General features: G+C 34.7%; 1 protein-coding gene across 20 annotated transcripts in view; it reads right to left on the bottom strand.

The window, feature by feature from the left end:
* Positions 1-14033, bottom strand: part of PKHD1 (PKHD1 ciliary IPT domain containing fibrocystin/polyductin) — a 485802-nt gene that overhangs the window by 167414 nt on the left and 304355 nt on the right. For all 20 annotated transcript variants that reach the window (XM_082729339.1, XM_082729341.1, XM_082729340.1 and 17 more), the window contains 2 exons: positions 11649-11762; positions 9121-9208 (listed from right to left, as the gene is read on the bottom strand). In XM_082729339.1, coding sequence (XP_082585465.1) covers positions 9121-9208; positions 11649-11762 — 202 coding nt within the window. The remainder of the gene's footprint in view (positions 1-9120; positions 9209-11648; positions 11763-14033) is intronic.

The following is a 14033-nucleotide window of genomic DNA, read 5'->3' on the forward strand; positions in this document are numbered from 1 at the left end:
ACACAAGTCAGAATCCCTCAATCTATCAATTGCCCTCAGAAAACCCCTCAGTGATTTTCCCTCTGACCTCTCACACCTAAACAAGGTACCACTTGACTTGGTATCTACCATATCATACCACTTTCCCCTTTGCTCACTCTGGTCCAGCTATAGTGACCTTCTCTCTGTCTTCCACTCCCCAAAGGCCACCTGAGAGATAATGCTGGACCAGATGTCCCTCCTTCACTGAGCACCCTAGCCCATTCTCATCAGAGAGCAGGATGCCTCTTACCATTCAGATCTCAGCTCAAACTTTTCTTCCCCAGAGAGGTCTCCCCTGTCTATTTAATTAAAAGGGTACTCTGTATATTCCCCAACTATTTTCAATTGTACCGCCCTGTTTATTTCCTTACTAGAGCATTTTATAATGTACAACTATGTTGTATATATTTCTGTATTAGCTTTTTATTGTCTCTCTTTCCATGAAGATATAAACTCCCAGAGGACAGTGATCTCTTCAGATTTGCCTCTACATCCCCAGGACTTACAGTCACACCTGGCACATAGTAAGTACCTATCAGATATTTGTTGAATGATTGAGTGCTGTTTGCTCTTGCTGGAGTGCTCTTTCCAACCCCCCACACCCCACTTTGCTTTTAATTAAGGCCCACAGATGGTTTAGTTCTCACCTCTGTAATCATTCTGCAGGGAAACCTTCTCTAACCTGCCTCAAGATCCTGTATTCATGTTTTCAGAATCCTATAAACCTTCCTTCATAGCATTTATCCCATATGTAATTTTACATTTATTTTATATTTATTTCATTAATGTCTGGGTACAGAGACCATGTTGATTTTTACTTTTTATTGTATTTCCAGGCTATAACTCAATGTTTGACATAGGGTAAGAATTCTCAAAAATTGTATTGAATAAAACAATAACAATGTTCAAAGGTAATAACTACTCTATGAAGAAATTCTGTACATAGAGAAAAACACACCGAAGCAATTGCCATCTAACTTCTCTCCCACTGGGATCCTTGCTGTGCTGTACGTCCTTCCAGACATTTCTTTTATCCACATATATGCATACCTGAATGTTATTTTAGTTTATTTACAGAACTAGGCTAATACATAATATTAGCTGAATGCCCAGATCTCCATCCTTTTGTCAACATGGAATTCAATCATCTTCCCTTTTGGTAATTGAATATTTTAAAATAGTGCTTCATTTTGTTTTAATTAACATTTATTCTAATTCTAGTAGGGAAGAATATTTTTCCATGTGTTTATTAGTCAGATGTATGTTTTCCTTTGTGGCTCATGTATTCAAACTCTTTAATGTTTATTCTTCTAGTATGTTCATATTGTCTTCTATTTATTCCTAAGCATTTTTTACATATAAAAAATATTAGCCCTCCATCTGTACTATCAAAAATTGCAATATTTTCCATTTTAATATCTGCCTTTGCATTTTGTATTTGGTATGCAAAAATATTAATATTCTTAAATATTGATTTTTTATGTTGTCAAATCTATGACTTCTTACTATTATAATTGTTACATTTCTTATAAGAAATGTAATTTAAATTACATGTAATAAATATAATTTACGTATGTAATAAATGTAATTTAAATTACATAATATTTATTTAAATGTTCTTCAAATAATTTTATAGTTTTATTTTTTTACATTTATTTTTTAATCTACCTGTAATTTTTCAGGGTGAGGTACAATTTGAGAATCTAATTTTATAGTTTTCCAACGTGTTTACCAATTACTCTAGCACAAGTCTGCAACTAATTTGAAGCGCTAATTTATTTAAATTCTAAGTAATAATACATACCTGAGTCTATCACTAGGCATTCTCTTCTGTTTTGGTGCCAACAGCAATAGGTAATTATTCACATGAAAAGTGTGTGTCTATATATATGTGTGTGTGTATATATATATATATATATATATATATATGTGTGTGTGTGTGTGTGTGTGTGTATGTACATATATGTATATATATATATATATATTTTAAAGATTTATTTATTTATTTGAGAGAGAGAGACAATGTGGGAGTGGGAGGGGCAGAGGAAGAAAGAGCAAGAATCTCTAGCAGATTCTGTGTTGAGTTCCAAGCCAACATGGTGCTTGATCCCAGAATACTGGGACCATGACTTGAGCCGAAACCAAGAACCAGACACTCAACTGCCTACACTACCCAGGTGCCCCAAGGTATATATTTTTCAAAAAGTAACTGGTTGGCTATCTTCAAGTGTTTATTGTTCCAAAAGATTTAGAATTAGTGAATCTGATTTCAAATGCATGTATATGACTTGTTATTAAAGTTGCATTAGATTTGACATCTTTAAAATATTGAGCCTTTCCATTGATATTATGCATCACCATTTATTCTAATCTCCTTTTATGCCTCTTACTAGTGTTTTATTTATTTATTTATTTTATTTCATTTTTTAAAAATTTTATTTACTTGTTTATTTGACAGAGAGAGACACAGTGAGAGAGGGAACAGAAGCAGGGGAAGTGAGAGAGGGAGGAGCAGGCTTCCCACTCAGCAGGGAGCCCAATGAGGGTCTCGATTCCAGGACCCTGGGATCATGACCTGAGCTGAGGTAGCTGCTTAACTGAGTGAGCCACCCAGGCGCCCTTACTAGGGTTTTATAGTTTTGTTTCCATTCTTCCTGTAATTTTTCTTAACTTTATTTTTAGATATTTTAAATTGAAATTTTAAAAGGATATTACATTAAAATATTCAAAACTAGTAATTTGTGCAATTACTGAATGAATGCAATAATGGTTTTTCAGATGATTCTCTAGTGTCCTAGGACAAAATATATATAATCTACAAAAAAACTGACAGTTTGGATTCTCTAATGCATTATTTTTCTTGGCCCAATATATTGGCTAACTTTAATAATAATATTTAATGGTTATTGTAATACACAATAATTTTTAAGGTCAGTTTTTCCATAAAATAGAAAGATGCTTGTTTGAGAAGGATTTTTTTTTAAGATTTTATTTATTTATTTGACAGACAGAGATCACAAGTAGGCAGAGAGGCAGACAGAGAGAGAGAGGGGAAAGCAGAGTCCCCGCTGAGCAGAGAGCCCAATGTGGGGCTCAATCCCAGGACCCTGGGATCATGACCTGAGCTGAAGGCAGAGGCTTAACCCACTGAGCCACCCAGGTATTATTATTTAAAGCAGTGATTCTCAACTAATGGCTAAACCATTCTATTAAGAAACATTGATTTAAAGGAGTATCACTAAAAAATAAAAAATATTTCTGTAGTCTTAATTTACTGTTTAAGAATGCAAGCTTAATTTTATTAAATGTGTTTCTGTTTTGTATCACGTTGATCATGTTCTTAGGCTATATATATTGCTTTGATAATATTATAATAAGGAATTATTTTAAACTGTCCTTCTTACTTGAATAAATCACACTCAACCATCATTTTTTTCCCTAATATATTACTGGATTTCATTTCATTTCCTAATATATTACTGTTTTATATAGGATTTCATTTTTTAGCATTTTTTTTTATTTAAAACATTTTTAAAATTTATTTATTTTTTTCAGCGTAACAGTATTCATTGTTTTTGCACAACACCCAGTTCTCCATGCAATCCGTGCCCTCTATAATACCTACCACCTGGTACCCCAACCTCCCACCCCCACCCCTTCAAAACCCTCAGATTGTTTTTCAGAGTCCATAGTCTCTCATGGTTCACCTCCCCTTCCAATTTCCCTCAACTCCCTTCTCCTCTCCATCTCCTCTTGTCCTCCATGCTATTTGTTATGCTCCACAAATAAGTGAAACCATATGATAATTGACTCTCTCTGCTTGACTTATTTCACTCAGCATAATCTCTTCCAGTCCCATCCATGTTGCTACAAAAGTTGGGTATTCATCCTTTCTGATGGAGGCATAATACTCCATAGTGTATATGGACCACATCTTCTTTATCCATTCGTCCCTTGAAGGGCATCTTGGTTCTTTCCACAGTTTGGCGACTATGGCCATTGCTGCTATAAACATTGGGGTACATATATTCTCCTGAAGCTGTTTCAAAAAATTGAAGCAGAAGGAAAATTTCCAGACTCTTTCTATGAAGCCAGCATTACCTTGATCCCCAAACCAGGCAAAGACCATACCAAAAAGGAGAATTTCAGACCAATATCACTGATGAATATGGATGCTAAGATTCTCAACAAGATCCTTGCAAACAAGACCCAACAGCACATTAAAAAGATTATCCACCATGACCAGGTGGGATTCATCCCTGGGATACAAGGATGGTTCAACATTCGCAAATCAAACAATGTGATAGAACAAATTGATAAGAGAAGAGAGAAGAACCACATGGTCCTCTCAATTGATGCAGAAAAAGCATTTGACAAAATCCAGCATCCGTTCCTGATTAAAACGCTTCAAAGTATAGGGATAGAAGGAACATTCCTGAACTTCATCAAATCTATCTATGAAAGACCCACAGCAAGTATCATCCTCAATGGGAAAAAGCTTGCAGCCTTCCCATTGAGATCAGGAACACGACAAGGATGCCCACTCTCACCACTCTTGTTCAACATAGTATTAGAAGTCCTAGCAACAGCAATCAGACAACAAAGAGAAATAAAAGGTATCCAAATTGGCAGTGAAGAAGTCAAACTCTCTCTCTTCGCAGATGACATGATTCTTTACATGGAAAACCCAAAAGACTCCACCCCCAAACTACTAGAACTCATACAACAATTCAGCAATGTGGCAGGATACAAAATCAATGTACAGAAAGCAGTGGCTCTCTTATGCACTAACAATGAAAATACAGAAAGGGAAATTAGAGAATCGATTCCATATACTATAGCACCAAGAACCATAAGATACTTGGGAATAAACCTAACCAAAGAGGTAAAGGATCTGTACTCGAGGAACTACACAACACTCATGAAAGAAATTGAAGAAGACACAAAAAGATGAAAGACCATTCCATGCTCTTGGATCGGAAGAATAAACATTGTTAAAATGTCTATACTGCCTAGAGAAATCTATACTTTTAATGCCATTCTGATCAAAATTCCACCAGTATTTTTCAAAGAGCTGGAGCAAATAATCCAAAAATCTGTATGGAATCAGAAGAGACCCCGAATCACTAAGGAAATGTTGAAAAACAAAAATAAAACTGGGGGCATCACATTACCTGATTTCAAGCTTTACTACAAAGCTGTGATCACCAAGACAGCATGGTACTGGCATAAAAACACATAGACCAGTGGAACAGAGTAGAGAGCCCAGATACGGACCCTCAACTCTATGGTCAAATAATCTTCGACAAAACAGGAAAACATATACAGTGGAAAAAAGACAGTCCCTTCAATAAATGGTGCTGGGAAAACTGGACACCTAAATGTAGAAGAATGAAACTCGACCATTCTCTTACACTGTACACAAAGATAAACTCGAAATGTATAAAAGACCTCAACATGAGACAGGAATCCTTTTTTTTTTTTTTTGCATTTTATTTACACTTAGATGTTGCCCCAGGTTTTCTTTTTTTGAATTACCTTTAGCAGCTGTTTTCGAAAATTATTTTATGAAAATAAATAAAAAGTATTTTATGCTTGTTTCCTAAAATTAATTGAAAAATTCCCCATATTTTCTTATACTATGGAACATATTATACAACATAAAAAGTACCCCTGGGGATAAAAATATATGTTTATAAAAAATAAAAAATTTAAAATATAAAAAAAAAAGTATTAGATATTTGAATGACTGAAAGAATATGCCATCAATTTATTTAAACCAAATGTATTCTTGGGAACAAATCTTTGATAACTGTATGTCTTTTGCTATTATTGGTTCTTTCAGTTATATTCTTCTCTAACCAATTATGATAATTTATATTCTTACATATAATTTATTTTTTAGACTTCAGAATGGCACTCTATAGACCTATTCAGTTTATTATACTTCTAATCTCTTTGTTATCTGTTATATTTGAATTCTCATTTCTTAGTTTACATATTATTTTCCTTGTATAATTAATGTCATTAAAGATTAAACCATTATCTCAAAAAAAATTTCAAGTCTACTAATTTCTTATTTTCTAATTCACCAATTTCTCCTTTTATCTTACACAAATTAATTTCATTAGATTTATGGTTATTTTGTTTCTGGTTTCTCACATTGACAGCTCAGTTTGTTTATTTTTGTGTTTTATTATTTGACAATGAAAGCATTTAATGTGATTGCATGTTGGCCACAACTCATGCAATATTACTATTTTGCTAGCATCCTACTGCTGGAGTTTCCATCTCCTCTCTGATACAAAAGTTATTTAGAAGGTTTGTTTTTTTCTTTTCAGCTCTTCTATCTTGTATTTTCCTCAAGTAAAAAAAGTTGTGATTACATGTTGATTTCCTACCCATTCTTTTCCTATGTGTGGTCATTTTTAACGATCATATTTTCTTTATTTTTTATTTTATTATTTTTATTTTTTATTATGTTCAGTTAGCCAACATAGAGTACATCATTAGTTTTTGATACAGTGTTCAACAATTCATTAACTGGAAAATTTATTCTTATTTTCTCACTTCTATTGTCTATACCTTTTTTTGTTGCTTTAATTCTCTTACTATTTAACTTTCTTCTCCTTTTGTATTTTACTATTTATTTTATGGTTTCTTTCATTCTTTCTCTCTGGTAATTTGGAAGTAAATACCCTATTTTAAATCCTGGTAGAACCAACCGATTCATCTTTGCTTCATATGCCAGTCATGTCCCATTATCATGGTCCAGGTTGTAAACCCAGAATTTTATCTGAGAATAACGATCTGTGATGGTTAGTTTATGTGTTAACTTGGCTAAGCTGTAGGGCCCAGTTATTCTATCAAACACTAATGTACATGTTTATTCGAAGGTATTCTGTAAATGTCGTTAATATCTACAAGGAATTGACCTTAAGTAAAGATTACCCTCAATAATGTGGATGTGCTTCAGCAATCATTTGGAAGGCCTTAAAAGCAAAACTGAAATTTACCTGAAGAAGCAATTCTGTCTTGAGACAAGGTTCAAGACTTTACAGTCCACCAACCTGCCCTATAAATTTTGCACTTACTGTCCTGCCTAAGAATATAAGCCAATTCCCTGAAATACATCTCTTTATATATACTACTATATATACACTATATATTATACATATACACACACATAACCTATGGGTTGTATGTATTAATATAAATAGAACCCTAACTGATACATTAACTTTTCAAATTCTATGTAGTTTCTTTTATAAAATTAGACTTTGTTTTATTTTAACAGTCATATTTACAACATTTTATTTAACTTATTCCAGTGTTTACCTTTAAAATAGTTACTTTATATACCTTTACAGTATTCCTAAACTTTATTCATAAATTTTAAATCAGTTTAAGCTCTTTATCAGAATACATTTTTGCATTTTTTCAGTTCTTACAAAGCAAAAGATATCTATATCTAGATATAGATACAGATACACACACACACACACACTTTTTTGCCTTCACATGTAAACATCAATTTTAGCAGGGTGTCCAATTCTTGGATTGAAACCACTAAACATGTATATATTTTTCATCACTAAACATATATATATTTTTTCCTAAATGTGTATGTATTTTACACCATGTTCTTCCTATATTTAAGTGTAGAGAATTCTAAGGTTAAGAAGCTTTATGTAACCTTCTGTTTTTTATTTTGTTCACTGCTTTTTCTTGTACTGTGAGGATATGTAGTGATCATTATTCTTGGTGTTGATCACTTCAAATTAAATGTAAGTACTTGGGGCGCCTGGGTGGCTCAGTGGGTTAAAGCCTCTGCCTTCGGCCTAGGTCATGATCCTGGAGTCCTGGGATCAAGCCCCGCATCGGGCTCTCTGCTCAGCGGGAAGCCTGCCTCCCCCTCTCTCTCTATCTGCCTCTCTGCCTGCTTGTGATCTCTGCCTGTCAAATAAATAAATAAAATCTTTAAATGTAAGTACTCTCAGGTTTATTACGTGTATTTTAGGTGGACTTTCCATTATTCTTTCTTTTGTAATTACTGGACTCTTATTAAAAATAAGCAATTAGGGACACCTGGGTGGCTCAGTGGATTAGGCCACTGCCTTCGGTTCAGGTCATGATCCTGGGGTCCTAGGATCAAGTCCCACATTGGGCTCCCTGCTCAGCGGGGAGCCTACCTCTCTCTCCACCTTTGCCTGCCTCTCTGCCTGTTGTGTGCTCTCTCTTTCTGATAAATAAATAAATAAATAAAATCTTTTTAAAAAATAAAATAAAATAAAAATGAGAAATTAGTTATATGTGCATTACATTTTCTGTTTTCTATTTCTAATACCTTCTCTTATATGATTTTTATCTCCTGATCTTGTCTTCCATGTTCAGGTAGATTCCATCAGTTAGCTCCTCATGGTGCCTGTTGACTTTGAGGCACTGGCATTCTCATTCTACTACCCCCAGTGCAGTACTGAATTCTGTTATTACACTTGAAATTCCATAAGATTCTTCATATGCTTCAACTCCTATTTTATTTCTACTTCCTTGTCAGCTATCATCTCAACTCAGATGATTATGATATTGCTTTACATTTCATTTATTATTTCACAGAATTCATATTTTTAAATATTTACTGATAGCAGTGAACATGTATTATCTAAACTTTCCTTGTTATATAAACTATAGACTCTTCTGCCTGTGGTTTGTTTTGTTCTTTTTCTATTATGTTACAGAGGTTTTTAAGAATCCTTTCTAGTCCCTTATTTTACCATTTATTCATCCTTGAGCTTTGAGTCTTTTATTTTTTTTTAAGATTTTATTTATTTATTTGACAAAGAGAAATCACAAGTAAATGGAGAGGCAGGCAGAGAGAGAGAGAGAGAGGGAAGCAGGCTCCCCGCTGAGCAGGGAGCCCGATGCGGGACTCGATCCCAGGACCCCGAGATCATGACCCAAGCCAAAGGCAGCGGCTCAACCCACTGAGCCACCCAGGCGCGCCCCACAATCTAAAATTTAATTTCATGTTATAACAAAACCCAAAGCACCAGCAAACTAAACAAGCTAACACATCCTTAACTTACTCTCATTTCTTACCTCTCATTGCCTGGGGCAATGTCAGCTGCCAGACGGGTCCAGGATTTCTTAGGACAAGCCCCATGAAGCTGGACTTTCCCATATATTCCTGAAAGGAAAAGGAGCATCAGTGGGATAAGAAATTTTCAGAGGAATTAAGGCCATCTAAGTAAAACTCACTAGAGAGCTTATTGTGCAATATCTGTAATATGGAAACTATATATCAAGCTGTCCACCTTATCAAAGAATACTTTTCTCCATTTTCAGCAGGGTGAATATATATCACATGGTTATGGAACTTACTCTTGTTCTCTCCAAAGCTATAAAGAAATGAATACTACACCACATCTAGTAATCCAAAAGTTGGGAAATAGACCATTCCAATGACTAACTAGTTAAATTCTACCATTAAGTGACTCTAAACCATTTGTAATTCTGTTGGAAGTTAGCTGGTTTTGATATTTTATGTTACAGCCTTCATTTTCCAAAAGGCAAGGGTAATTTTATTCCCTGAGGAAAGAGATTTGGTGCTATTAACTTTGTTTTCAGTGGTTGGACCTCATATTTTTTTATATTACAGATATCAAAGGAGAGATCTCTAGCTCCTTTGTTTCCAAATATAATTTATTTCAGACTCATAAATTAAAGTCGTACCAGGGACATGCTTGATGCAGTCCAGTTTTATTCCTTCAGGTCTTTCCTCTTACATGTTTTATTGCCATTTAAAATCACATGAAGCACAATTCCTCATATTCCAGTGGTCTCAAAATGTTTTGAGCAAGAACCCAAATTATGATCATGCACCCCTAATGCATGTGTATCTATTTATTTTTAGAAAAACATACATACATATGAATATGTTCACATATGTTTGAATAGGGATCTAATATTTTCTTCCTGAACCCAGATGCATTGTCTGCATACCTCTGGATTGGCACATACCAGTTTTTCATATCACTAATCTTGATATCTAAAGCCTTTGCAATTTTTAGCAGAAAACATGTGAACAGAAGAACCGAACACCACCCATAAGGTACAAATACTATGCCTTGGGTTTTAATCCAATGTGAACAACAACAAAAAATTCTTAATCAATAAGAATTTAACCAACTGTTTATGTTACTACCTATATTTTTCCATATTTTAATTCAAAAAAAAAGTCATAGAACTTAAATTTGGATCAATGGAAATGTAAGAAATATTCTCACTTTCCAGACATGTACTGGAATAATCAATCTTTCGTAATAATAGTCATATAGATATGACTATTACATATATATATGTTTCATATGATATCATCATCATCATCTTAGAATAATTTCATCTTCTTTACTACTGGCTAAATAAAATAGGAAGGGGAGGAATGTGAGATAATGTAAAGAAATTTCCAACAACAAATATTTTAGCAAAAACCAGATAGTTTCCTTAAATTTGGGTTATGCAGGAAATTCAACTGACCAGACAAGTAGATTTCTTGATCATTTCCAATCATCAAAGACCTCCTGTAAAATTATACTGTTCAGTTGTTTCCAGATAATAATACTTAAAGAAGTGAAGATCTGTCATTTACTTACAATGTCACAAAATTTCAAGCATGCAGTGAAATAAATATGTCATTCTTTATTCGATTTACTATCAGAGAAAATTTTAAAAACACTGGCTTGGCCAGTTGGAGTAGAAGATTAAGACAGGCACCCTCGCATACTCCTAAAATAAAGTTTAATCCAACATTGTGCTGCATAAAACAATGTGGATACCACAAGTGAAAATAAATGGAATGTTCCTGTTCTCTATTTAGTTTGTCAACTTGAAAAAAGTAAAAATATTCTTGAACCTCATATTCTTAGAAAGAAAAAAGCATGGATGAAAAATCCTCTGGAAACAATAAAGCCTTGTCAAACTATAGTATTATCTGGTAATGGGTATACATTATGAAACTATGTTATCAACCTTCACACTATCCCAACATGATTGCTTCTATTTTACTGGGTTGCTGAGATCTTAGAAAATTAGTAATGCCATAGAGAGTAAAGTGAGAAAATGCTAGAATAAACAGCCTCTTATCCCTATCCCTTAAAATGGAGTTAGTGAGGCTCTCACATCCTGGTTGTGCAAGGCTGGTCCCAGATTCTGTGCTCCAGTTAATTTTAAAAGAGGATTTGGTGCTGTGACAGTAGTGAGGAAACTCTCAACACTAAACGTTTCTTTGTAATCTATAGATCTATCAATTTAAAAATATCTTACAAACCACCTAGCATTTACAGTTGATAACAGACCCTTAGTCCAGGCTTCGGCATCTGACCAATCTGGATATAAATCTAAGCTCTGACACTATAAAACAGTGTGGCCTTCTGCATATTGTTCATCATCCCTGAGTCTTATTTTTGACAACTATGAAATGGACACTGGACACTGTTACAGGAGCCCTAGTAAGTGAAATAATAAATATAAATTGTCTGGAATTTAGTAGATGTTCTATGGATGATACTTCGATATCAGAAACACACATTTCATTTCATTTTGAATAAAAAACTATATTATACTCTTACCAATTGTTCCTGGATCAATAAGAATTCCATTGAAACGGTCACAAGAAACTCCCTCTGATGCTCTAAGGAGAATCAGAAGCTTTTGTTCTTTTTCTAAGGGATTTTCCAAAGTACCTGTTTATAAAGAAAAGTATATTGTTTACATTAATTTGAAATTATAAGAGAGAGAAGGAAATTGTGATGTAATTTAGAGAATGCAAAGTAGATGCTATCATCTAGGCGACATGGACAAGAGCCAATGGTCAATAGATGAAATAAGGGATGGGAAGAAAATGGGATAAAGTAAACTTCTCAGAGGTCGACTGGATTATTGCTCAGCAAATATTCACTGTTGTTTCTCCATTAGGGGAGGGTATACATTCCCGACTTACTAAAATTTAGCCTGGTCATGTGACTTGTTTTGGCCAATGAAATTTGAGTAGAAGTGATAGTAATACAAGTTCTGAGTTGATGCTTTCAAATACTTTGACAGTTTTCACCAGGTCATTTGCAATTATTTTCCCTGTCATGAAAGGAGAAGTCCTTAAATAATACCTAGTGCCTCAATGAAGAGATGTAGGTAGCACACCTAAATAAAACATGTAAGCTGGAACTGATGCTAGCGTAAATATTTGTGGTTGTAAGCCACTGAGATTTGGGAGGTATTTGATACACACTATTACAGCAAAACCTGGCTGATACACCATCGGTGGCTGGATCTCCAAATTGCTTTACATGTATTTTTGCATTTAATCCTCACAGCACACCTGAGAAGTAAGCCTGATTCTTATCTCAGTTTTAAATATCCATACATAACAAAGCTTAGAGGTTAATGGACTTGTCCAAATTTCTCCAGCTAGTATGGAAGAGTCTGAATTTGAACAATGGTGAATTTGAACAATTTATGCCAAGCGATTCATTAAATAAGTACTAGGTTCTTTTCTAAGCCTAAATTATTTTAGCAGCATAAAGAGACAATCCATTCAGGCTATGAAGGTCAGCATTACTTTTGACTTCTGACTTCATTCCACTGATGCAAACAGAGGAGTTTGGTGACTTTTACAGCATGCAAATTGTTTGGGGAATTCTGCTGCGAAGTGTACGTATCGACCTAACAAAGGGGTTATTTTCAGCAGAACATACATCTTAAGATACAGAAAGTATTATAAAAACTTCGTTTCTCAAGAAGCTACTACTGCAAAGATAGTTCCCAAATTATACACTGGCTCAAAGAGGTTGAAAAATAACATCTGTTAGCAAACAAGAATTTTCCAGTTTGGAAATTCTTAAAAACATAACCAAAGCTGTAGTTGCCAAATACAGCACAGAATCATGGGCAAACTGAAAATTGCCTGGTTGTCATTTTGGTTAATTGGTCTTTCAAAGGGCATAAAATCATTCTCCTTGGCTGGCATTTATATATATATATATGTATATATATATACATATATATAATATAATAACATAAACATATGTATATATGTTTATGTTTACACACACACACACACACACACACACACACACACATATGCATACACCTGGTCAACCAAAAGCTTCCCATGTGTGTTGTGAGTTTGCAGCTTGCTACATCTTTACAGTCTAGCCTTCATAGCCATTAGTCCACAAGGCCATGTTGAATGTAAGCCTCAGAGAGGTAAGGAAATCTGCCTTGAGCCATACAGCAGGTCAGGGGACAAGGATCAGCCCCACAGCCCATGTATTCCCAAGGGACTGCTGAAGTCCGCTGCTACTCCACGTGGGCAATGGCAATCCTCAGCTGAATGACTAATGTATCCTCTTGTCCCAAACAAAGATGTGTTAGAGCAGGAAGAAGGAAAGCAGGGGAGGAGGAGAATGTTAAGAAAAATGTGTGTGGTGTAGCTCTTATCTGGCAGCTTTAAGTCTGTCCAGTAAGCCGTTTTCCAACTGTGATTTCATTTATTTCACGGAGGGTAGTTTAGATTCTTGGGGGGGGGGGGGAATGGCCTAGCACTAAACAGATACCAGAGAGAAAAAAGTAGGACAGTTTTTGCCCTAGAGAAATGTATGCAGAGTCCCACAAAGAGAGTTCGGCATTCCTCTAAAATCTGAGATTAAATCAATTATGCTACCCCAAACTGCAGCACATGTGAGCTTTTGCAGAAAGTCTGAGCTAAATTAGTCTCTGGCGTGATATTTTGGTATCTGAAGTGACCAGAGTTTGAATTTTTTTTTTTTTTTATGGTGATGTGGGGGAAGGGAACTGTAGAGGATAGGGACTGAGTAGGAGGAAGACCAGAATAACCTAAAAGGGGGAAAAATGTGCTGTTTTCACATTAAAATGAATCACCTCTTGAATCTGTTAGAGATGGTGAATGGGAAGCCTTAAAGGTCAGGCTCCTCTTTTAGTCTCAAATCTGCAATCAA

The sequence above is a fragment of the Mustela nivalis genome (genome assembly GCF_964662115.1).
Source record: "Mustela nivalis genome assembly, chromosome: 5".
NCBI lineage: Eukaryota > Metazoa > Chordata > Mammalia > Carnivora > Mustelidae > Mustela > Mustela nivalis.